At 41.1% G+C, this 26957-nt stretch overlaps 1 protein-coding gene across 1 annotated transcript in view; it reads left to right on the forward strand.

The window, feature by feature from the left end:
• Positions 1-26957, forward strand: part of raver2 (ribonucleoprotein, PTB-binding 2) — a 67282-nt gene that overhangs the window by 32782 nt on the left and 7543 nt on the right. Inside the window, exons 5-14 of the mRNA XM_089000538.1 lie at positions 11498-11689; positions 19076-19196; positions 21712-21794; positions 21947-22045; positions 22995-23106; positions 23584-23918; positions 25133-25241; positions 25360-25541; positions 26109-26198; positions 26454-26552. Of these exons, the coding sequence (XP_088856664.1) occupies positions 11498-11689; positions 19076-19196; positions 21712-21794; positions 21947-22045; positions 22995-23106; positions 23584-23918; positions 25133-25241; positions 25360-25541; positions 26109-26198; positions 26454-26552 (1422 nt within the window). The remainder of the gene's footprint in view (positions 1-11497; positions 11690-19075; positions 19197-21711; positions 21795-21946; positions 22046-22994; positions 23107-23583; positions 23919-25132; positions 25242-25359; positions 25542-26108; positions 26199-26453; positions 26553-26957) is intronic.

A 26957-nucleotide genomic window follows, 5' to 3' on the forward strand; every position in this document is an offset into this window, starting at 1 on the left:
TGTGTGTAGTTTTAAGGCTTATTTAGTTGAAAAGTATATTTTATGGAAACCCGGGAACGGATTATTCCCATTTTAATGGATTCCTATGGGATTCCTATGGGAAGTGACGTGGAGGCAGGGGAGGCAGTGCCTCACCTGTCATCATGGAAAGCTGTCATGGAAATATCAAATGAAAAAATAAATTAAACAGTTATATGTATTTAGTGATTTGTACTTTAAAGTTCTTGTCCATTTAACTTCACCGTTTTAGGATTTTTTTCAAAATCGCTGAATTTTCACATTTACGTTCAAATACTAAGTAGAGACGAGCAGTGAGGCACCAGCCGGCTGATCCTCACCATGGATTGCGCAATCACTATGCTTACTGTGCTGGCTTGCTCTGCAGTGAGACCGCATTGCTGTCCTTCTGCATATCGCTATTAAAGCGTTCAAACACGTTTAGTATATGAACTAAATTTCTACAGTTTAGCTGGTGTATATAATGTAGAGTCATTGTACATTAAAAACACTGTACTACAGTGTTTATTTTGTTTTATTTTTATCAAAACGCTGTGCGTAGGTGAGGCACACAGTTCTCCCGCCTCATGACAGGCAGGGGGCGCTTGTGATTCCAGAGATACTTCTTACTCCACGTCTGCAGAATAATAGAATTAGAGACAGAAAGCTACAGTAAACAGTTAGCAAGTAAAGTGCAACCCTGCAGTCATTTTTTCGTGTTGCTTGGCCTCACTTTCAGAATGGAGGATTACATATCTAAATTGAAACAATTTTCTAAACTGGACTTTCAATCGAAGCAGGAGCTGATAATTAAAGGAAGACCAACACCGGAGCTAAAAGGTTTGCTTCAGACAACGGGACACAATACTCGCTCTTTTCAGGCGGACTGGTACACACGAAAAGGCTGGCTGTGTGGATGTCCAGCAAGAAATTGCCTTTTCTGCTTTTCCTGCCTTCTGTTCTCAACTTGTGACAATGTCTGGACTCAAATGGGATATTGCGACCTGAAAAATTTACAACGGAGCCTCATCAAAAATGAGCGAAGACGCAACATCAGCATCCACAATGCTAAGGTAAAGGAGAACCGGGAGATTTTAAAAGATCTCATCAATGCCACCTGCTTCCTTGCCAAACAACAGCTGGCATTTCGTGGAAATGATGAAAGTAAATGCTCTGCTCATCGTGGCAACTATGTTGAACTATTACATGCTTTCGCTCAGAAAGATGACCGGCTAGCGAGTCATTTTGGGACATCTAAAGAGTTTGATGGTTCTCTTTATTTGTAAGTAGGTTCGTTGTCAGATCTCCCAGGCAGGTGACGCGCAGAGCTTGATCGTGGCGTGGAGTCGAGCAAGTCGTGCCGTGATGTCCGTCCGACGCCCGGCATGAGCTGGGTGTGAGTCCGAGATGAGTCTGAGATGATTCTGCCCCGTGATTCGCCCCAATCTCTCTGTCCCGCGACAGCTGCTTTTATACCATTTTCAAGTGTGTGCTATGCGTCAGGGTGAGACGCACATCAAGGAGATCAAGGAATTGAAAGACATGAAATGGTTGAAAGGCGCACTTCAAAATCATACACGTGTGTCGCAACACATCCACTATATTTTCTAGCCTGTGAAACAGAATACAGGACGATTTAATTGAAGCAGTTGGTGATGTCATTAGAAATGACATTAAAAAGGAGATCGGTGCAGCCCCATTTGTTGCTGTAGAAGTAGACGAGATTGTCATTCTCAGCACTGAAAACATACAGTCGGAACAGGACTGATCAAGGACGACTTTCTTCACTGGCAGTGATCTCCGTTGAGACGGAGAGACTTTTAAAACTGAAGAAAGATAAGGAAGGCTTCTACAAAGAAGTTCTCTTTCTTCTCTTTCTTCAGAAGGAGCGGCGCATGGACTAAAGGTAACACGATAAAAACGTTTTTTTTTAATTGTTTTTTTCTATGCTACAGTTTGTATATATAAAGAATGCTGACATGAAATTTTAAACAAAATACGTTAACTGTTGCCAATCAAATGGTGAATAAACTACTTTCTAGAGTTCATATGTTTGTAAATCTGACTATGATGACGTCAGTGCCTCGCCAGCCATGAACCTCACCGCACGTCGCTGATATATATATATATATATATATATATATATATATATATATATATATATATATATATATATATATATATCAAGGTGGGGCCTTGGCTTATGAACTTAATTGGTTCCCAGACATAGTGTGTAAGGCGAAAAGTGTGTATCCCAAAATGTTATTTCCCATAGGAAACCATTAAAACGAGAATAATCCGTTCCCAGGTCTCCATAAAATATAATTGTCAACTAAATAAGCCTTAAAACTACACACAATATACCTTATTCTATGTATAATAAATGTGCTATTGTATTGTAATGAAAGAAATACACTGCACTGTATAATAGTAACTTTATTTACATGTGTGATGGTCGTTGATGGCTCTTAATTGACACCTGTTGCTTTCTGACTTGTAAGGTCTTACGAAACTGAGGCATCACATTATCATTCATCGTGTTGATGATTCTCATCCCCACAGTCTTTTCTGGATGGAACTGTTCAATAAAAGCCTGCACATCATTCCACTTATCCAACATTGCCTTGATGCTCTCACTTGATGTTGCGTTGAGGACCTCTTTATGGTCAGCAACAACCCACGGCTTCTTCCCACGGCTGGTCGACACCACTAAAACCAAAATATCCCAGCGGTGCCTCCAAAATGTTGCGCTCTCCACTATGGTAAGGGAGATACGGTGTTGTGGGATTAAAAAAAAACACAAGACAAGTGTGGTGTACGTCTTGACTCAACGTCTGTGTAAGCTCTCAGTCGTACAGGTGTGGTCCATCAATGAAAAGGTTTCTTCAGCCGTCATCTGTACTTCGTTGAAGGTGTCGGACGTTTCGCTTCTTATCCAAGATGGTTTTCTCTCGTCTTCTCAATCTCATCGTCTTGACTCAACCGTGGTTTACTTCAAATGCAAACGTATGCGCACAACAACTTCCTGTCCAACAATTTAAATCGGTCCGACACGAAACACTAAACAAAGTAGGTGTTCCTTATTTAAATAAACATTTAAATATATTTGTAAACCTATGTAACTATGCGAATGTAGCCAAAATACTAAATAAGGTACTTTTTAACCTATCACAATAACTGCAAAAGTATCGTTGAAGACGATTGTGGTGTATTAACCTCAACAGTTAAATACAGGTTGTTTGGACACACAGGCTTGCCGTACCTAACGTTTGTCATCGACTGTGCAATGGTGTAAATGTTCTCATTCGCTCTTAACACAGTCTCAATACGATATGATAGGTCCCTACTCTCAGGTTGGGGGGAGCAGAGGACCACTCCCTGTGGCCCCACTGATTGTTCCTATATTCCTGACTAACGACTGGCCCATGTCTGAGAGTAGGGACCTATCATACCTATTATAGCTGTGTCCGGCGCCGCCATGGCTGGACATTAGGGATATATAAATAGGGCCGATACGACCAGTCAGACTTTAGTTCGCTGACGAAGCCTCTTGGATAGGAGGCGAAACGTCCGAAACTTTCAAATTTGTACAGATGACGGCTGAAGAAACTTTCTCATCGATGGACCACTCCTGTACGACTGAGAGCTTACACAGACGTATTGCTGCCAACTTTGGGAGAGACATCCTTCTGCTGGTACGTAACTTAGAAAAGGCCACCTTTAAATTTGCTGACTTAAAGAACCACCTCAGATTCAATCTTAGATGTAGACAGAGCCGGTTAATTCCTAAATGCTTGAAGCAAGCACCCCTGGAACCCGGATACTTAGCCGATAAAATGCAACAAAATTATACTAGGAAAATACTAAATTTGCGAATTCGGAGACTTAACATAGAGATAAAAAAACAAACAGTCAGAAATAGAAACTTATTATCAGCGATTACAAACTAAACTTACCCACAAAATCTATCAGGAAGTGTGTGAATTTACTAAATCCGGATATATGAGGCACCACAGCAAAACCAAAGAGAGACAAAAGGGTAAATTTCAAAAATTACTTTTACTGAAACAATCCCAGCTCCTGGTAAACACGCGAAAAATTAGGAATGAGCAGATTTCAAGGGAGAATTGGATCAAAAATGTGTCAGACAGAGATCTCTCAGAGACAGAAAAGGCGGTACTACCCAAAGGTTTAAATTTCTCAGTGACTCCTAAAACAATACCGACAATAGATTACATCACAGCTACTGAATCGGCTATTAAAAATAACAAACTTTCGTATGCAGAGGCAGATGATCTACGCACTAAAATATCAGCCCTTCTCAGTAGTGCCAAACTAACTCCGTCCAACATAACATTAGAAGAGAGAAAGGCGTTAACTACTCTACAAAAAGACAAAAATATTACTATTTTGCCAGCAGACAAGGGCAGATGCACAGTGCTTCTCAACACATTGCATTATGAAGACAAAATAAATAGGTTAATCATTGATTCTAACACTTATGTGCAACTAAAAAGGGACCCTTCCAATAGATACAAGAAAGAAATGATAGACTGTCTCCAAAAGTTAGAGAAAGCATATAGACAAACAGATGTATTTTAGATTATACCCGGGAGAGGCCACGCCATGTATCTATGGCCTGCCAAAAATACATAAAGAAGGGTTCCCCCTCAGACCCATTGTTTGTAGCATTGACTCCTCTACATACAATGTAGCCAAATATTTAAAAACTATCTTAGCTCCGTTGGTTGGTAACACAGAATATCACATAGAAAACACCACGGGGTTTGTAGAGATGATCAAAGACCTCATATTGGAACCTGAGGAAACTTTGGCATCATACGATGTGACTTCTCTCTTTACATCTGTCCCAACCCCAGCAGCAGTCTCAGTGGTGAGGACGAGACTGCTGGCGGACGTTTCTCTGCATGAAAGAACCAAACTTAAAGCGGATCACATCTGCAAATTATTGGAAATCTGCCTTAATACTACGTATTTTCAATTTCGGGAAAAAATTTATAAACAAATTCATGGTTGTGCTATGGGCTCACCAGTTTCACCCATAGTGGCTAATCTGTACATGGAAGAGATGGAGAAACAGGCCCTCGCATCCTTCCCGGGGACAAAACCTAGACACTGGTTTAGATATGTGGACGATACTTTTGTCATAATTAAAAAACAAGAAATTCAATCCTTCACAGATCACCTCAACTCTGTAGACATCAACATTAAATTTACTCGTGAGGACATTAAAGAGAACCAACTAGCCTTCTTGGATTGTAAAGTAATTATAAAAGAGGACAGAACGCTAAAAACAGAAGTCTTTAGGAAGGCTACGCACACTGACCAATACTTACTTTTTGACTGTAACCACCCTTTACAACACAAATTAGGAGTTATCAGAACCCTACAGCATAGGGCTAAACTAATACCAACTAGCATTAAAGGTAGAGAAAAGGAGTCAAAACATATCAGGCGAGCACTCACTAACTTTGTACCCTCAGTGGTCAATCAACAAATGTCAGAAAGAAAGAATAGGGAATGAAACCAATAATTCTCAAGATACAAAAAGGAGAGGAGTAGCAGTACCTTACATTGCAGGAGTTTCTGAAAAATTACAAAGAGTCCTTTGGCAACACAAAATTCCTACTTATTTCAAACCGATAAACACGTTAAGGCAAAAAATAGTGCATCCAAAAGATAGGCTACCAAATGAAAAACAAAGTAATGTAGTTTATTCCATCCATTGTAAGAATGAAAATTGTAAAGAGCAGTACATTGGGGACTCAACAAATTCTCAAAAAAAGACTTTATCAACATCGCAGGGATAATACAAGTGGGCCTCAATCGGCAGTACATTTGCACCTAAAAGCTAGCAACCACTCATTTGACGACAATGAGGTTAAAATCTTAGCGAAAGAACATAGATGGTTTGAAAGGGGGGGTTAAAAGAAGTGATTCTTATAAAACAACAAAATCCTTCATTAAACCGGTCTGGTGGGGTGAGGTTCAATTTGGATCGTTCATACAATAGTAATGTACAATGTACAATTCGTACAATCATAATGCTCATGAGGTGATACCGGTGGGAGTGGGGGAAATGGGCCAGTCGTTAGTCAGGAATGTAGGAACAATCAGTGGGGCAATAGGGAGTGGTCCTCTGCTCCCCCCAACCTGAGAGTAGGGACCTATCATAGCTGTGTCCGGCGCCGCCATGGCTGGACATTAGGGATATCCTCAACAGCCACGATTGCCTCGTATTTCGTTCCGAGGTCACATTTCTTTCGTTTCGCCATGGTTGTAAATGGTAGAAAATGGTGTCTGCTACACTGCGCATGATACGGGAGCTGGTCACATGACCACGTCACATGACCAAGGGATGTCACCAATGGCGCGACCGATACAGATTACGATAGTGGTGGTACTGTGTAGAAACCCCAAGCAAATATCGAATCACCTTAAACTGCTTTTGTATCGATATAAACATAGCAAAATGGCCTGCGGGAGATGAAAAAGAGCACCATAGTAACTGAATTATCGTAATAACCATGAATCGTACTAAACCGGACTAATTATACATAAAAAGACTAGAAATGTGCCGGGAAATGAAAATAGTTAATAAGCAGTATTATCAATATAACCGATATCGATATATAGAGACTTTACTGTATATATATAGGACGTTGCGGTGCCTGGCGTAGAATTAAAAAAAAGGGTCTGGTGGTTGTAAGTACGGGTGGTCGTATGTCGCACCGATCGTAACTCAGATGTTACCTGTATATATTTATATATTCCATGGGGGAACACACTTGAATACTTGTATCCACTTTATCCTTAATAATTCCTGAATGTGCTCTTCTCCAAGCTGGTGAAGTGTACTTCTTGACCCCAAAATTGAACAAGATGAAACAAAGGTTTTGATAGTGAGGTGCGGCTGCTCTGATAACTGCCCCACCTTTCAACGCCTCCCTGCTCTTCCTTCTTTTCTAACTTGTTCACTTCATCTTTTCACCGTCTTGTTCAATTTCATCCACTCAACCCCCACATACCTTTGACATCTATTGGCTTTCCAGTTTTAGCTCCACCCCTGTGGCCTCTCCCACATAGAAATCAATAGACCCCCCAACATTCAATTCCCTTGGTGCTTTGTGGGAGTTGAGCTTTTGTTGCTTCACTGTTACATAGCCAGTAAGCTTTGACCTATGGCTCAGTGATTTCATAGTTTTAATGTATGATGTATTGGATGTATTGTTGGATGTTTTACTGCACTGCAGCTTTTACTTGGCTCGCAAACCTTCTGACATCATGCACACAATTGCACTCAAATACAACCTCAAACATTGTACAAGTAAAACATGCTGGATATTCAAAATGGTCGTGGCGCAACAAAAAAAATGACAAGTCAACTTGCTCATTATTTGTTGTTTCTGACATTTTAGTGTTTGTTGCAAATTCATGAACATTTAGTTTTGGTATGTGTTGTTTATTGTACTGTATTGTAAGCCGTTTAATGCCAAAGGCCAGGCCTAGGCAAAATAAGACACAATTAGCCACATCCAGCATGCCCACAGTGATGACAGAGTGCACACCTGCTGCCAATGTTCATTGTGAAGCCTTGTATTTCAGGACGTTGTTTGATGTTTCTGGTCAAGTGTTGTATTTTAGAATCTCGATCTGTCATAGTCATTTTTTAAATCTTTTTTTATGTGTGTGTGTTTGTGTGATGAGGTGGCGGGGGGTGTCATCTGCAAATAACAGAAATAGGATTTGGCGGTCGTGGTCGTAAGTATTGGTGGTCATAAGTCGCCCCTCTTTGTAAGTCGGATGCTACCTACATACAGTCAAATTACGACCGGCGTGACTTTCGACCAAACGTTCTTACGACCATGACCGGCATAATTCTACGCATGGCACCGCAACGCGCTAGCAGCCCTGCAACGCGTACTACAATTTTGTCCCGCCAGCATCTCACTCTCGCACAGCAATCAAACCGCGTGATGGCACCGGAGGGGGAAGTGTCCACCGACGCCGGCCGCTGCGCACTATAGTCGAGGCGATTGGGCGTCGGCGCTGGGGCGCGCGGGACCGCCGCGACCAGAACGGGGTGAGGGGTATTTTAAACATACTGTCACTGTAAGAAGGTGGGGTAGACCCCAAAAATGCAGGGAGGAGGGCGGAGCAGGGTGTACTTGAGGAATTGTATTTTAAAGTCTCCATTAAGTCCAATAAGTGAGGGAACACTATGATGTTTTCTGTGTGGCCAGCATCAATGTAAACATATCCAGCACCTGTCAATGTTGCTGGATCGCAGTGCAGACACATCAATACATTGACTTAATAGATTTTAATGTTACACCTCTAACAACATACGTACATCCATTTTCAACACCGCCTATCCTGAACAGGCTCGCAAGTAGTTGTTGGGACCTATCCCAGCTGAAATTGAAGAATACAATTTTGAATTGGTGTCCAGACGGTCACAGGGCGCATATGGAGGCAAACCGATTCCTAGCTGCCTGCACACAACCTACCGGTATGTCCCACAAATCCATTAGCAACTCCCAATGATAAAATACATTCACATTTCAACAGGTGGAAATTTATTGAAACATTATGTTTTTAAAAATTTGTCCAACCTCAAAATTGCGTATCGCGTTTTGGGTTTGCCCCTTGACAAACACACTGGTTTCTCCTCCTTTTTCACCTTCTGAAGGTTTTTCTCCTTCCCTTGTATCAGTTGAGCATAGCCTTGTCACTTTTTCTGATTAGAGTGCACTTAACCTGCAGTCTTAACCCTGAGATTTATACATCTGCTGCTCAGCAAAGGGCCCTCCAGACAGCCTTTTACAATCAAAGTCTAAAAAGGCAGAGAGAGCAGAAGGTAAATAAAAAAAATGCTGATATTTTTTACTCAAAAGCTGTTGGGGTGATTTGCAAAAGCGAATCATGACTGGATGATGATGTTATGTATGTTTGTGAAAAAAAAATTCTGACATTGACCACAAGGTGACTAAAGTGTAGAATTGTAAGAGTAAATATTGAATAAGACATGTCCTTTTATGTCTCGAAAACACCCATATGCCTATCAATCAAAAGTATTAACGTGGACAGTTTTGGTGCTGAGGTAAAACCCCTGCCATAGTTTGCGTTATCCTCAGGTGCGTCTACTCAACCTTCAGTTAACAAGCTCCCAGTGTCAGTTTTATTTAAATAGGACCCCACACCGTTCCCACTTCCACTATAGCTTCAGCCCTCTGACTAAGGGGTGCACTCAGTTGTTCAATGATATTTTGATATATACTTTGACAGACATTCACTCATGCTCACCACAGACAAGAATCTGTAGGCGACGCATTCACCGGTCCATACAAGAAGTCCAAACATGGACATAGTTTCGGACCAATCGCTCTTGAATCAGGCTCTTTCACATGTTTCAAAGGCCAGGTGACAATGAATTTTAGTGTTTTATCAATTAAAGGTTTCCATTATTTACATATGAGTAGACATCCTTTTTGGAATGTGGGAGAAAACTGGAGTAAATTCACATTTAACAGGAAGAACATGCAAACTCCACACAGAAGGCAGGGGCCTGGAATCGAACACATGACCTCCGTATTGTGAGTTGGACGTGCCAACCTACTGTAGAACAGCTTCCTAATAATTTAAATATAAAGATGACAGTCCTCCGAATTTTCCAGAATTCCATATTTGCAAAATGTAATGAAAATTGAGGAAACATTGCCAAAATTGAAACCAGATATTAGTTGACAACATTGAATGAACACACGTTTCAATTCATTGTTTTGCTTTGATGAGCGCAGCCATTTTAATGAAAGTAACAGTAACACCCCTGCCCTTGCATTCTCATGGCCTCACCATATCTCAGATATTTAAAATTTTTGGTGAGAACGGAAGCCAGAAAGGGTGCATGTGTGCACACAACAGGCAGATTAATCATTGGATCCATCCATCCATGATCTGAACCGCTTAATCCTCACTCGGGTCGTAGGAGGATAGACCCCAGCTATCCCTCTTAGCAGTCTTCCGGCACTGGGCGGGGCGCACACAGGCACAGACACGCACAGACACACACAGACACACACCAACACACACACATACACAGACACACGCACACACACACACGCACGCGCACACACACGCGCACACGCATGTACGCCCGCACACAATATACTGTATATACATGGTTCACTTTTATTTTATACAATAGAAATCAATAAAAAAGCTGAGCACACCATGAACTGACCTGTCCCCGACCCAACAATTTCATATCTTTGGCCTCATTGTGAACAAAAAAAGACAATTTCATAACATTTTAAATGTCATATTTATTCAAATGTGAGTCATTCTACAGGTCGTTCACTCAATTTGTGCATTGCTATTTAGCCTTGCAGCCAAAGTTCATAGCCCATATACAATTTTCACTCAAACATTGTGGAGTAAATATTGATGTAATAACTTTTGCGTTTTAGCCACCATTTATCACAGCTCCACACAGGAATAATAATGAGCACTTTTTATTTGTTTTTCTTCCCCACTCTCTCTTCTCCCCATCTTTTTCCCCTCTTGCCATCACTTCCACTCTGTCTGCACCTATCCATCCATCCATCCATCCCTGAAGTGGGAGAGTGATTCACATAATTTCTATGCAGTTTGTTTAATGTATGCTGATGATAATGGCCTATCGACCTGCTCCTTGACACACATATCCATTTCCCTCTCTTATTCTCTCCTTACGTCGTCTGTTCAGACCGGAGGCACCAAATGTGAAATGAGTTGATGCAAGGTGGGAAGGAAATTTTGGTCCGCTTGATAGATTGGGGGTGGGTGCTCACGGTCATTAGATTTAATGCTCAATACAATCACTTCCAACTTATGTTTACTCAAGCTCAGTGTTGGAATCGAAAAGCATATTGTTCAGTGTAAAGCGGGTGATAACTAGAAATCACTGAAATCAACTGTAAACAGTACCAACAAAGAATTGATGCAAGAGTCCATACAAAATATCTTCCTGCCACTTCTGATAAAAGGATGTGTGACATTTTAAACAGCAACTTGTCACCAACTAATATTTTCCATTAGAAGCCATTAGCTTCTCTGCATTATTCATCTACCACATAGAAGCTGTAAAACTACGCTTACTGGAAAGCAGTGCCTCAGCAATATACTAAGAGCTTGAGACGTACAGTATACGAATGGAAACTATTATATCCATCTAGCTATCGAATAATAACAAAAAAAATCCATGTCAAATTAAGGCAGAATTTTCATCTATCCCTCTTTGGCAGAACAAATATTACAAGGCAGAACTTCCATCTGTTGAACTGTTCAGACATAATTCACTTCTTCACTTATTCACTTATACTAATGAATCCGGTGTCCGGCTTAAAAAAAACAAGCAGCTAATATGTGTTTCTACTATTTCCATTACGGTAATCAATAAAAGCTATTCTGAAATTATCTTAATTATGCTTCCATGCAGCTTGCTCAGGATGAAGGAAGTCCCGTGCGTGGCTTTGGCGTCGTGGAGTATGAGTGTGCGGAGCAAGCCGAATCGGTGCTGATTGAGATGGACAGAAAACTGGTGGGAAGACAGGAGATCCGTCTGTCACTCTGTACCCCTGGCACCTCCGGGAGAAGCACCCTGGCTGCACTTATCGCTGCCCAGGGAATGGTAAGCATGAAGCGCACTCAGAAACAAAGTTACAGAGAGTTTAAGAGCTCTGAGTTTTCTATTTAATAAGCCCTTAGGTGACAACTGTGCTAACCAATTTTAATAACCACAGTAGAAATGTCAAGAAGTGTTGGGAATCCACATGTGTGTGTGAGGGAGTGATAAAGTGACTGAGCGATTCACCTCATTTTATTTTTTCCAATGAATACACAACAAATTTAGAACGTCATAGATAAGCAATTAAAGCAACAGTCAATGCTGCACTCAGGAGTTGCTGACATTCTCACGCTACTTCTCATTGTCTCTCCATTGCCGTTTGGTTAGTGGCTGGGGAAGTCCTTGCAGCTGAGCGATGCACCATCCAACACATCAATGTGATAGATCGCAAACCCCTGACATTGTAATTAGAATGCTGTAGGCTGATTTGTCTCCTCAATTGTCTCCCACAATCTGAAATCAACTCCCACTCGCAGCTTCCGTCAATATTAGACGACACACTAAACTTAACACTCGTCAGCGCACGAGCCCATAGACAGGCTAGAAAAGGTTGAAAACAAGGATCATGGTCACGGTACGGGAGCAGATGCAAATGCAAAAATGCCCCGTCAATGCAGAAATTCATTAACTCATTCACTGCCAGACGATGTGCAAAAATGTGTATACAGTGAGACCTCAACTTACGAACTTAATTGGTTCCCAGACAGAGTGTGTAAGGCGAAAAGTGTGTATCTCAAAAAAAAAATCCTATAGGAAACCATGAAAATGGGAATAATCCGTTCCCGGGTTTCCATAAAATATAGTTTTTAACTAAATAAGCCTTAAAACTACACACAACATACCTTATTCTATGTATAATAAATGTGCTATTGTATTGTAATGAAAGAAATACACTGCGTTGTATCATAAAGTCACAAAGAGAGGCACATTACATGAGGGCTGTAATTAAAGAAATAAACTGTGCTGTAAAATAAAGTTTTATTTACCTTTTGATGGTCGTTGATGGCTTATGGAAGGACAGTAACCTTCCATAAGGACTGTTGGTAACTTAACCTCTGGTGTGGCTTCTCTTCTTTTTTCTTTGGAGACTCCTCATCATTTTTGCTGATTAAAAACCTCTTAATTGACACCTGTTGCTTTCTGACTTGTAAGGTCTTACGAAGCTGAGGCATCATATTATCGTTCATCATGTTGATGATTGTCATAGCCAGTCTTTTCTGGATGGAACTGTTCGGTAAAAGCCTGCACATCATTCCACTTTGCCAACATTGCCTTCTCCTCCTCGCCCTCAGATGTCCGTCCGTTACTGGCTTTAAAATCCTCAATAAGCGCCAAACTTCCAGGTTGGCGCATGGCAATATTGGCGTGAATTAGCCGTGCTTTCTCGCATAAAATAGCTTTACTCACGCTGTCGCCGGATAGCTGCTTTTCGTGAATCCAAATTAACAGAAGTTTTTCAACTTCTTCGATTGCCCGAGACCGTCGCTTTGAGAGCACGGAAACACCTTTTGCAACAGACGCACCTTTGATGGCTTCTCTGTTCCGGAGATTGGGAGCAATGGTTGACTTAGCATAGCCATGCTCGGCCACTAAATCACACAAACGCACACCTCGTTCGTGTTTTTCAATTATCTCCTTCTTCTCAGCGACAGTGATTTTATTTTGTGTCTTCTTGGGCTGAACACGAGCCTGTGGTGTTTTTTTTCGGTCCCATCATAGTAAAATTATCAGCAAAAAGCTCCAAGTAGGCGATCGACGTGTGCATTCAATGAGAGGGGGTGTGGAAAGTAGCGCCGGCTGGAGCGCTGTTCGGTCGTGTGCTTCCGCCGAAGATCACTCCGCCAGCCGTGGTGGGTGTGTATTATGAAAATAGTGCTTATTATAAGGTTTAATTTTCATAAATTTGCCGTTCTTAAGACAAAAAGTTTGTAAGATAAGGTTTTTGTAAGTTGAGGTCTCACTGTACTTCAGTGCCAGAGGTTTTGTCATTTTCACTCAAATTGCAGGACCCACAGAATATTGAGTTTTAGGACTACACCATTTTAAACTAAACATTCAATGCAGCGTAAGAAACCCAAGATTATCTTCTTTCATCAGAAAAAAATGAGTTAATTCTTAAGTTATATGGGTCTGGAGTTATCTGAGCTTGAAATGGGGGCGGCTGTACAAAAGGCAAATGCTTCCCCCTCGTGGGAGGGGAAAAAATTGCCAGTTGTCTGGCCAGCGCTTTATCGGCACCCCCTCACCCCCCTACAAGAAAAAATACAACCCGAACAAATTCGGGAATGGCGCTCCATGTCATGCTTTTCAATATCCGAATACATTTGCGAATGGCAGTGAATGAGTTAAAATACATAGATCAGTGACATATACACTCAAGTGGATCGAAAGGGGACAGAATGTAAATAAGGAAAGTCTATTGCCCAAGGCATCGATTGGATGAATATCTGGGTTACCCTGATTTAAACCAGTTGGGAATAAGCCTACCATTGCCACCTCCGATGCATCAAAAAATATTTTTTCTGAATTGTGATTAGATTGCAGATGATTATTTAGGTGGCCAATTTTATCTGCTGATATTCCTAGTTTTCAAAATAATTAGAATTCATTCGAGTTTTGGAGATTAAGTGCTGATATAATCATACTGTTCAGTATTTTGGGGCATGAGGTAAAAGACATGGCTGACCGAATATTATTCTCAAATGTCAGAGGTGGGCGCGACAGTAAATGTTCCCGGTTAGTTACAGTGATACCTCGGTTTATGAACCCCCTGACTGACGAACTTTTTGGTTTACAAATGTTAAATTTATAACAAAAAAATACCTTGGCATACGAACTATTTTTCAGGATACACGCGAAGTGCCACAATGAATGATGTGTCGTTCGCGAACGAGCCCGTTCTCCTATCAAGAAAATGGCAGCTGACTCATTTTTGTCCGCTATTCCCCACCCCCAGTCTTCGGTTAAAGCCACATGATTGGTCAAGAACGCAGCAGCGAGGGGGGTGGGTTTACAGAAAGAGAGAGAGTGAGGCCATTCTCCAAAAAAGAAAATGGAAGCTGAATTTTTTGGTCCTCTATTTCCCGCCCCCTGTCTTCGGTTAAAGCCACGTGATTGGTCAAGCACGCTGCGGTGAGGGGAGGTCGTTTAAACATTTGGATTTGAACTTTGATAGTTCAAAGGCGGAGCGTAGACTGCAAGGTTAAAATTCTCATCAATCAGTCTCCACAAATAACCCGCACATCTGGACACTTGATGCAAAAAATTATCAAGCCAGCTAAACAGAACACAATTGATGAGGAACAAGGTAAAATTATCGCAGCGAAAGCACCGACAAGGGATGATTCTTCAAGATGGTGAAAGAAGAAGGCTACGATCCTCCTATATATATATATATATATATATATATACAGTAAAGTCTCGTTATAGCGATATTCAAGGGAGTCCGAAAAAATATCGATATAACCGGGACTATCGATATATCCGACCCTGTTCGCATGTAATTTTCTCCGTGCGTACATAGAAATAGTATCGATATAACCGGGACTATCGATATATCCGATATCGATATAACGAGACTTTACTGTATATATATATATATATATATATATATATATATATATATATATATATATATATATATATATATATATATATATATATATATACACACACACACACACACACACACACACACACACACACACACACACACACACACAGACACACAATCTGTCTGGGAACCAATTAAGTTCGTAAGCCAAGGTACAAGGTATCGCTGTATTTGTCATCAGCTGGGCTTCCGTTTAAAATTTCTGTTGTTCAATTCATACCATCGGACAAAATGATGGACAACAGTTTGAGCTGTGTTTCAGATTTCTGTTGTCAGTCTTGAGGGATCGCAAAAGAAGTCATTTTTACAATAATCATCTGTTTAATCCATCACTGGAATCTTTTCTGCCAAATATCATGATCGCAATGGCCTCAAAAAATAGTGATTGGTTGCGCCCTAATTGTGATATAATCATAATCCTTTTTGGGTTGTGGATTTCTCTTGGGAGAACTGGCCACTTCAGATATGTTTTAATGAATGTGCAAAGGCAAAACAAACATCTAAGATTCAAAAAGACAATACCATAGAGCCCTTGCTTGACCTCGCCTCTGAGGAGATTCTCTTTTTTCTCTTCTTGGTCAATGCTGTTGTGAATGCCAGGCACCAGATGGGTCCCTCCGCCCCGTTACGTAGTGATTCTTGCTTTCCATCCTTCGCAGCTTTCTTACCTCTTTCACGCTTGTGTGTGTTTGTGTGTGCGTGTGCGTGTGTGTGTGTGTGTGTGTGTGTGTGTGCGTGTGTGTGTGAGATTGTGTGTGTGTGTGTGTGTGTTGCCGTGTGGCTGGAGTCTGTGCCACTAGCGAAACAGATTGCATGCTGACGCATTTTTTTCCTAGTGAAGAAATAGCAACGAGAGAAATCTTTCTTAATTGTCTTCTTTTTCCTTGAATGATGCTCTCTTTCATTCCCCACATGCATGCACACACACTCACACACGCACACACACACGCACACGCACACGCACACACACACGCACGCACGCACACACACACATGCAAGCATGCTTGCTGTTTGAGACATGCAAATATACAGCACACACGTAAACACACGCATACTGGACTCTTTCCCTCTCTGACAGCCTGGAGTTAAAGCCACTCCATCATTGTCAGTGATGCTGTCTCCTGCTGAATTGACAGGGTGGGGAAACGAGATCGACTTGGGCCAAAGTACGGCAGACAAGGCAGAAATATAACTGCAGTGTTACCTCAGTTTATGAACGCTTTAGCTCACGAACCTTTCGCCTTACGAACATTACATTCGTGAGAATATAATCTTGGCATACGAATTAGTTTTTGGCGGACAAACCAAACCACACAATGCCACAGTAGCTTGCGGACTAGTTTTCGACAGATGAACACCAAACCACATGGTCAAACAGCGCCACGGTGGCTGGCGGACTAGTTTCCCACACCCCACTTGAGTGCAGATGTGGTTTATTATCGAGTGGAGTACTTTTGCTATTATGGGACCGAAAAGACTAGTGTTCAGCCGAAGAGGACACAAAACAAAATTATGGCTCAGCAGAAGATCATCGAGAAACACGAACAAGGTACCAGTATCCTAAGTCGACCATTGCTACGTGTGGCTAAGGGTGTTTCTGTGTTGTCTAAGCAACGGTCTCAGGCAATTGAAGAGGTTGAAAAACTTCTGTTGATTTGGATTAACAAAATGCAGCTAGCAGGCGACCGTGTGAGTGAGGGTATTATTGCCGAGAAAGCTTGGCAACTTCACTCGGATATCACCAAGAGGCAACTACATCAACGACCATCACAAAGGTAAATAAAACGACTTTATTATACCGTACAGTTATAGCACATTTATTATACATAAACTATGGTATGTTTTGTGTAGTTTTAAGGCTTATTTAGTAGAAAATTATGTTTTATGGGGACCTGGGAATGGATTATTCTCATTTTAAATGGTTTCTTATGGGAAATAAATGTTTGGCAGACGAACTTTTGGCCTTACACATACTTTCTGGGAACCAATTAAATTCGTAAACTGAGGTATCACTGTATGCCACAAATATTATTTTAAATAACAGTAGGAACATCCAACATTGTCATTACACTCTCAGTACAGATTAACATCTTCAAAGCATTCAATTCCACATAGTCTCATTCAGTCAGATTTGATAAATGAATTTTCTACAATCCTGTGAGTGACATTTGCTCATTTCCATGAATGGATTCGGCTGTGTTGAATGTCCAACCGTCCGACTGAGAGTTGTTTATGTCAGTGTCAAATAATTTCTGTACATTCCTGTTAATTCGGATTTGGGACCACGATATAAATTACCCTATGTGAGCACACTATTTACCTAATCCGTAAAAGTCATGAAAATATAATGAATAACACCAATTCCATTCAAGTTGGGATGTTAGTAAAACGTAAATGAAATTAATTTACACAACCTGCCAAGGGCATTGCATTTGTGGTTTTTCAAAGAATAACACTAATACTAATGTAAAATCATCTTTGACGCTACCACTGAAAAGAATTGGCAGATGTCCCCTTCAAAATTTTCAGGGCATCAACAGATTGTAACTTTTGTTATCCTAGCGCTGTAAAATTTGGCATCCGGTTAAACTGACGAATAGTAGTAGTGACAATTGCCAGTTAAGTGATTGCTTCAAAAATGTGAAAGCCATCATTTTGCTCATTCTAACTGTCATGATCTTGTTGGCGACCAATGGGGGGCGCTGTCGGCCCCACCTGCACCTGCACAGGTGCTGGTCGTCCCCATCAGATTGGCGACCAACGGGTAGCGACTTCAGCCCTGCCGGCAGCCTCGCAGGTGCTGGTCGTTATAATCACTGTCACTTAAAAGGACACCCCGCACGACCATCCGTTGTCGGTTCATTGTTTGATGCATGTTTGTTGCATGCTGTGCATGTGTTTGTTTAACCTTGGCGCACTTTTACTTTTGGTCTTCTTTTGCTACTTTGTATCTTTTCTGTTCAGTTGATTTTGATGTTTTACTTTTTGTTCCTGCTGACCTTTATTTTAATACAATTTGTCAAACAACCTCCTGCTCCCTCCTACCTGCTTTTTGGGATCCGCACCCGCCATCACCACCTCGCAAAACGTGACACTAACCTCTTATGTTGGTAAAAACGATCATAATCTTTACTTGGTCAGTGGCAAGTTATGATGATGGGCCGGCAGCAGATGATCAAGGTCTTATGAAAGAGTGGTGTCACCAAGGAATACCATGGCAGTACTTGAGATACTTTTATTGAACCTTCTCCTTCTTCTGACGTTTCTTTGTGCGTTTTCTTTTGTTGTATTTGTATTTCTGCTCTATGTGTATGCCGCAAATTAGTTTGCCACACAAAACAAACAAAAAAATGGCAACCTCACTAGCCACAAGGCACACGGAAAAACAACAATATGGAAATTTAAGGTGCAACCACTGGTCTGTCACAGAAAATCGTGAAGTGATGACAAAAGTGATTTTAGGCGAGTAAAAAAAATATAGAGCTGCCCGTAGATATCACATTTTTTTTCTTTTCCTCTGCCTTCTTTTTTTTTAATTAAACCTCCTTTCCTCCTTGGGCTCTCTCTTTTTTTCATCTCGTCCTTTTTGTTCCGCATGTTCCCAAAATTGACTGGTCGGATGACAGATGCATCCTGATGATGTAAATGAGAGCAATAACGACAACAGCCACCACAGGGCGTGAATGACGAGATGAAATAGACAGCATGTTTTAATTTCATTTACACACATCTTGAGTCCGTGTGTTCAACGTGATCATTTTTTTGTCTTCCTGCAGATCCTAAGTAACAGGAAAGGGTTGCTGCCAGAGCCGAACCTTGCTCAAGTGTTGACCAGTATGACGAACCCTGCAGCCTTACAGATCCTCATGAGACCTTATCACAATGGGAAAAGGGGAGGTGAGACAGTGTGGAAGATCCTGAACCCAACTCAATCCGTTCCAAGTTGTTGTATTTTAAACACAATTTTCCACTGATAACTCCGGTAATTTCTTCAAATGGCAACTATTCCTGACATCACAGCTGTAATTAACATTCTTATCATAAACTAAACAGCAGTACCTTAAATGAAGGTTGTCACCCTCATTCATACAGGGTGTGACATTGCAGCGATATTTCCCCAACATAGAACACAGCGAAGGACTATGTCAGTCTCTGAGGTACTAGTGTGTTAAATCGTTATTTAATACTGTAAATTAACACATTCAAAATGTGTCCACTCCAGTGCCAGGGTTTTAGTCATTGTCACTCGAATTCCAGGACTCACAGAATATTGAGTTTTAGGACTACATAAGCATTCAATACAGCGGTAGAAACCTTAGACTCTCTTCTTTCATCATAAAAAAAGATTTGATTCCTAAATTAGATGGTTCTGGAGTTATATGAGCTTGAAATGAGGGTGGCTGTCCAAAATACACTGCAATACATACATACATATTGGTTTATATAGCGCTTTAACAACAGCTGAAGGTGGAACAATGAAAAAAGCGCTGACATGGAAAAAATGAAAATTTCCCTGGAAGGGAAAACATTACCAGAGGCCATGGCCAGCGCTTTATCGGCACCCAAACAAGAAAAAACAAAACCCTAACAAATGCGGGAATGGCCCTCTACGTCATGCTGTCAATTCCCGAATAAATTTGTGAATGAGTTAACCAAGTCCATGTCTGGATATTTTACCACACTCAAAGCCCACGACCCATTTTGGTATCAAAGACTGTGATGCGTGCTGGTCACCCAGTTTTGCATGTTGAGTTATAAATACTGTTCGGTACTACTGTTGTAAAACACAATATAACTTTTTGGTTATCCAACTGTCAACAATCACAACCTTAAATCAAGGAAACCTATGTATCGCTTCCATGCTTGCCAATCACTTAGATCACTCGTGTATGTCGTACACCAGGCAGACACTTGTAATTGAATATTACTATCATTGTTTAGAATCCACTCAAACTTGATGGTTCCAACAGGTATGGTCAAAGAGGAACATACCATTCACCCCTCCTAGCGACCCTCGAGGATAAAAATCTAAGTCCGCCACTGTAAACAGAGTACTGTTCGAAAAACAACAACATTGCTTCCAATGAGATTTGGTCGTCTCACACAAGTGTGTGAGCTGAGGTGCAAAGGAACTCACAACAAGAACCTCTGCCTTTTCGTTTCCAAGTGTACACTTATTTAGCTTTATAACCCTGGTACTACAGTATTCTGTACCAAAGTAATAGCTCTTGCTTTCACCAAAACAGGAGTCAATTCTCACATTAAGTGGGATTCATTTTTCAGTTTGGTCATCAAGGCAGGAGTCTGTAACATGCACATTCCAATTTCATGCATTATAGCCTAATTTGAGAGGGCCTCGGTTGTCCTTAGATATGATTGTTTGTCGATACAGTATATGCCCTTTGATTGGCATCTTTACCTGCCTACTCATCAATTTCACAAAATTTAATTAATAGTAGTGGAACAGCTGATGAGGTTTCTTTGATCTAATATAGTACACTCAATTGCAATGTCACAATATTTATGTTTCCACCGGCAGACACTTTAACCCCTGCTGAGAATGAAATGAATGGTTGTTTATGAGTTTGTCTCATAATAACTTTAATGCTCTAATTATACTACTGAAGTCTCATCAGGATGCGTTTGTGTTGTGCGCTGCTGATAGGAACTCCCTCGTCAATTGGGAAATGGGGACTGTGCACTCTCAACATGAATAATCTTCAGAATTTGATGGTTGAGGGTTTTCCTGAGCTCATTCTTTAAGCAGTACTTTTGCTTCAAGCAGTTCCGATGATAATGAAAGACTCCCCGAAGAGTCTTTTGGCCTTGTCGGGGCTCGGTTATTTGATTAATAGTTAATCAGGTATTAACATGAAATTGTGTGACATTAGCGGGACAAATGAGAGCCGGAAGAAGAGTAGATGAGAGGTGGGGGAGCTCTCTTTGAAGCAGAGCACACAATTAAGGTCTATAATTAGGCCCTTGATTAAATGTTAAACTTTCTTACTACCTATTCTGGAGGTAGCTACCATTAGCATTGATGCTTTTTTGTATTTATTATGAGGCGGTATTGCGTGCACATAATGTTGCTTCCCAGTCAAAAAAACGCATTTGTCCATTTTTTTGTCATTCCAACATTTTCCCTTAATATGTTAACGTGTTTTTCACAGTATAGCATCAAAATGTAAATCACATGGTGATACTTAACTGGGACATGACTAGAGATCACTAATTTGGAAAGTTGTTTTCACCAAAATACTCCAATGGTTGGTACGGCAATCAACACTTGCTCCTCTACAATCTAATGAGATCAAGATACAACATACCGATGCTCATTCCTGATTGACCCTGTCACAGTACTTAAATATAACAGCAGGAGGTTGAAAGTATATTTTATTTCTGTTTTTTTTAGGGAAGTATGGTCGCCGCATGAACTTGCCGTTCCTCAGACCACCGCTCACCGCGGCACTTCTTACACTTGGAAAAGCTCATCAGGTTACAACTGCATCCACCTGTATGTGCGTGCGTGTGCGCGCGTGTGTGTGTGTTTGCGCGTGCGTGTGTGTGCGTGTGTGTGCGTACGTGTGCGTGTGTGTGTGTGCAAGCCTCTGTATTTTAAAAAACATGGTTTTAATTTTTCCTTGCAGAATGCCATGTTTGGTAATGGACTCATTCTTCAGAACCTCCTGCACATACAGCTTGCTCAACAGCAGTTATTACACATTAAAGACAAGTGCATCAGCAGTGTAAGATACATGTGGATCATGACTGTGTTGTGAGTGTGTGCATGCAGAGTCACTCAAACGAATGTTTTTTCAAAACTCATTCTAGATAACTATCCCGAACGCAGTTGTTCTCTTAGTCTCACCTGTTCAAGGTTTGACTGTATAAAGTGTACAAAGTGTTTGTCGTGGGCAAAATTAGTGAATTTATTGAGTTTATTTTACACAATATAATACTCCACTATGTAATCAAAACATATGTACATTTAAAAATAAATTCAAAATCATTTCATAAATAACGCTGATCGTTTTTTGAAATACTGTCAAATAATAATTTCTATCATTAATACGATGTTGGACACCTTGTGACTCACAGTCCCTTTGACTCTTCCTCTTCATCTCAATGCCAGTCTGCGTAGTGTATTTTTTTCTTTTTTTCCAAATATTCTCATTCAAAGCTTGTCTCATCCGCAATTCATCAATGACAAAGAATGGGAGCCCTAGGAGAAGCTTTTTGAAGCGGTACAGGCCCACATAAAGGTTGTGTTCTTTGACCTGTGTGTCGGGATAATGCAACACTTGAAGCAATTTTAAGTGACATTCGTAGCGCCCTGCTTTGCACTGTCTGACATTTTCTTGGAAAAAAAGAAGTCACTCTAGCATTAGGGGAGTGATTATTGATTGATACGATAATTGATTCTTAAAAGGTTGTTCGATGTGCCCTATGATTGGCTGCCAAGCAGTTCAGGCTGTCCCACAGCTGGGATAGGCTCCCTGCAACCTTACTTGGGATAAACCGGTGCGGAAGTAGAATGAAAAAAAAATATTCCTAATGCTGATCCTGCTGGAGTATGAGTGTGAAATTTATAATATATAATAAAATGTTGTAGAAGAAAAACAGCAGTGCTTCAGTTAACATATAGGATTTCAGCTGTGGTTTTTCCTCAGAAATGTATCTTTCCATCTCCTTTAGGCCCCCAGTCTGCGAGGAGATCCAACGAGGTTGCTGATGCAGAAAACATTACCTGTGCGGGCTCCAGGCCTCATAACAGTTGGGAAAGGCCTCCTGGGAGACTCTCCCTCAGGTCTGTAGACTTCCCGTAATGTAAAGTTAAAGTGTAATTACTTTGCACAGTTGAAAACATGTTGTAATTCGTCTTTGTGTTTTGGTTGAAATGACTTTTATTGATTTTATTTTTCTGAATTCCATGTCCTTGTTAATTGACCATTGTGTAGCCTGTAACAGCATGTAGTGTAGTTTGTCTCTGGGGCAGTAAAACAAATCCCAGGAAGCAGCTGTGACTCCCACCTCAACCATATGATGGGTGTCACATAGTTTGACTGTTTTTTTTCTGAGCCTCTCTTTACATTACTTTCCGTACTGAGTTATGATTATTGGGCTTGGGCGTACTGCTACTTCTCGTGAAAAAATAGATTATGGTTGATGTTTGAGATGAAAACCCAGTTTCATTTGACCTGTCTAGCCTGTGTAGAGCTACAGGCGACTGATACACTGATGGACTTTCCTCCTTCGCTATGTGTTATTTCTCTTTCGCTGACAGAATTTTGCCACGAGCCTGTGTCAGCGTCACCCTGCAATGGCACAGTCGTGGTGTCAGCAACTGGGGTGATGCCCTACTTCCAGTCCCGACCTGGTGGAGTAGAACAAAACAGCATCCAGTCCATCTGCACGCCCACTGCCACCTCCTCTTCTTCTTCCTCCTCCAGTGGTGGCGACAGGCAGGCTGTGCTGCCACAGGGTCTGACGCACGGACAAAACTACTCTTTGGGAAGTAATAATTCAGTCCTATGTGCAGCTCCCCCAAAATCCCATGGAGGAGTTTTGACATCCACTGGGCATCACAACAGTTCAGGTGGCTCCCCGTCGATCAACATGGTGAGCACATCCAACGCAACACCACGACTTGGACTACAGTATTTCTGGGTGTCACTCAGACACTCTGTCATGTCTGGTTAGCAACTTATGCGAATGTTCCAAACATAGAAAAACTCACTATGTCAGTTATTTGAGGATTAGCTTTATTTTATTTCTGTCATGATCAACCAAGAACATGTATGTCTGCCTGCCTAATAGAAACGTGTCGCAGGTGGTGATGCAAATCCTCATTCACAGAAAATGTTACATTTACTCTACACATTTATGCAGCATTTTACTCCCATGTTCTTCCATTTTCAGGCATTTTTAAAAAAGCTCCACCTGCGGCTCTGCAGCCGTGGGTCGCTGACCCTCGCACTAGATGGTGCTCCACTAATGTGAATACAATACAATATAAAACAATACCGCTTTATTTAAATAGAGCTTTCACAACCACTGAAGCTTAGCCTGAGCTCTTCACGGAACATTTAAAATACTGCATCCATAAAATCAGTATATTGATCCATACATAATATTTTAATGTGTTTAGGTACACCTTATAGTGCAGAAAATACGGTAATTATTTATCAGATGCTTTCTTATTTTAACTTCCATTGTTTGCATTTGTTTCCCAACTTCACCCTTTGATACATTTTCTCATTTACACAATGTTTATTTCCTTATTTTTATTTCCTTCAGATTCATTGTGGCAGCGTGTGATTAACAGCTTGAGTCTCTGTTGCTTCAAAAAACAAAACCATTAAGGGTGTTTTCATAATGACTAATAAGAGTTTGATCCCATTTGTCCGTCGGCCCATTTCGCGGCACCAACACTAAACCCTTTCCATCCCCTGCCGGCCACTCGGTTCGCCATCTCTGCTGGCCTACATCTTTAAATGAAACTCTGCTAATGTCCTCTTTCATTGTGATTGATTGAGATAATCATGGTGTCCAAGTTCTGAGAGGAAGCAAATCCCGAATCCCAGGGCTAGCTCCTCATTTTTTTTAATGAAGAGAAAATGTAATTAACAGAGAGCCCAATCCTCTCAGGTCCCGAAGCCTCCTCAAGCGCAATCAATTCAGTAATTGAGACTCTGTGTTAACATCAGCACGTGGCGTCGTTGAGGTTAAATAATTTTTTTTCAAAAACGTAAAGAGTGGTAGTGGCGTCTTGTGTTTCAATGCACAGTCTTGTCATTCAACTCAGATTCAATGTCAAATGTCTTCATTTTTAGGTAAATATTGGTCAAAATTCTCTGCTGGGAGAGCCCCCTAAAGATGTCAGACTGCCCTCAAATCCGTACCTGAATCTAGCCAGTGTAATGCCAGGGGTTGTTCTGCAAGGTACTCAAAATGGCATGCCAATCAATTAATTTTGCAGACTCAGCTCTGCTACGATCTTAGTCGCACTTCTTTTAAGGACTCATTGTGTCTCAGCCAAGGTGCCTCTACCTTTCTCCAGGATCACTAGGCGGTAAAGCCCAAGTGGTGCAGCCTGCGCCAGCCGTGTACAGCACCTCAGCGACCCCTCTTGTCTCACAAGGTGGCGCCTCCTACCCCCACAATCCAGCTGCTCCATCCACTTCTTCATACAATACTGACAATTCCTCTGACTACAGCCACTACAACCATTCCTACACACAGGTATTGTACAATAAAACGAATGTTGAAAGATCTTGCATTCCTTTATTTACCGATTTTCCGTTGTATAAGGCGCATCCAAAAGCCTTGATTTTCTTCAAAAGATGACCCTGCGCCTTATACGCAGGTACGCCTTACATGTGAAGCAATATTGAGCCACAACAGGTCTCACAACTCCTGTCAGCAGCCATCCACTCCATTTCCTCCTGTAGAAGAAGTAGTGCGTAACTCCAGCCTCCCTCTACTGTAGCGCCTTATAATTACGTATTTGGAAATTTGTTTTCATTCATTGAAGGTGCGCCTTATGTTCACAGATGTTCCTTACTATCATTATTTTACCTGGTTTTATTTTTTTACTCTGCTACTGTCTTGACTACAAGATGGCGCCGTGCGAGTGGCCTTTACAGCGCCTACATTTTACAGCAGCTCGTTGATTTTGTTTTTCTACTTATTCTTTTTCCTTTTGTCTTCCTTTCATAACTTTGCTGCTACAAAATGGGAATTTCTCCAATGTGAGAGAAATAACTGTATTCTGATCTCATCGCTCATCTCTGGTGTTATTTGCAACAGTGGTACCAGCACTACCAAACGGGACAAGGCTACAACTCTGCAACTCCACAGGTCAACCCTGCCACCGACTACTCCGAGGATAACACACAGGTAATACACACTGTTTGTTTTACAATATATATGGTTATATGGACAAGTTTGTATGTACAGTGGGGGGTTTGGTGGTCTTGGTTCTTGCAGTTTTTAAAACTAATCAATACTGAACTTGAAGACATTGTAACAGATTCTCACATTATATCCTTTGCTGTATTTAAAACGCAGGCTATTGAACATACAATAGGCTTGTGTGATCAATGCGTAGATTTGACATAACTTGGAATCTGAGAAGGTCTTTTTGTGTTCTAGGTTCCTCCAGTTTCCTCATATAGTGATTACAATACCTACATGCAGACTGTCTCTCAGTATTATTCCCAATCTACAGCAACTCAGGCTTATGCCAACAAGGTAATCACACATGCAACAGCCCACCCAAAATTAGATAAAAGCTGTGCCTCGTTATGTTGTGCTATACTTTTGCTGATGCACTCTATCATTTCAAACTAGAACCACAATGCATTTTCTTCCACTTATGGCATGTTGGGTCACAAGTGCAACAGCTTTTAGAATCAGAATCAGAATGCCGTTAATAGTCCCATGATGGGGAAATTTGCAGTCCACAGCAGCAATTTAAAAAGGGGTCGGGGGTGAAAAGATAAAAAAACAAAGTATTCTAAGCATAATAGAAATGTCAGAGAACTGAGATGTATATTGTGCAAACTGTTTCATAAAGAACTGTACATAGTGCAAGTATAAAAAAAGCATATTTTCACTGGGAAGTCCAGACTTCTCTGCCCAGTCAATTGGTCCTGC

The sequence above is a fragment of the Hippocampus bargibanti genome, linkage group LG07, assembly GCF_051943395.1.
Source record: "Hippocampus bargibanti isolate YZ-2025 linkage group LG07, ASM5194339v1, whole genome shotgun sequence".
Lineage (NCBI taxonomy): Eukaryota > Metazoa > Chordata > Actinopteri > Syngnathiformes > Syngnathidae > Hippocampus > Hippocampus bargibanti.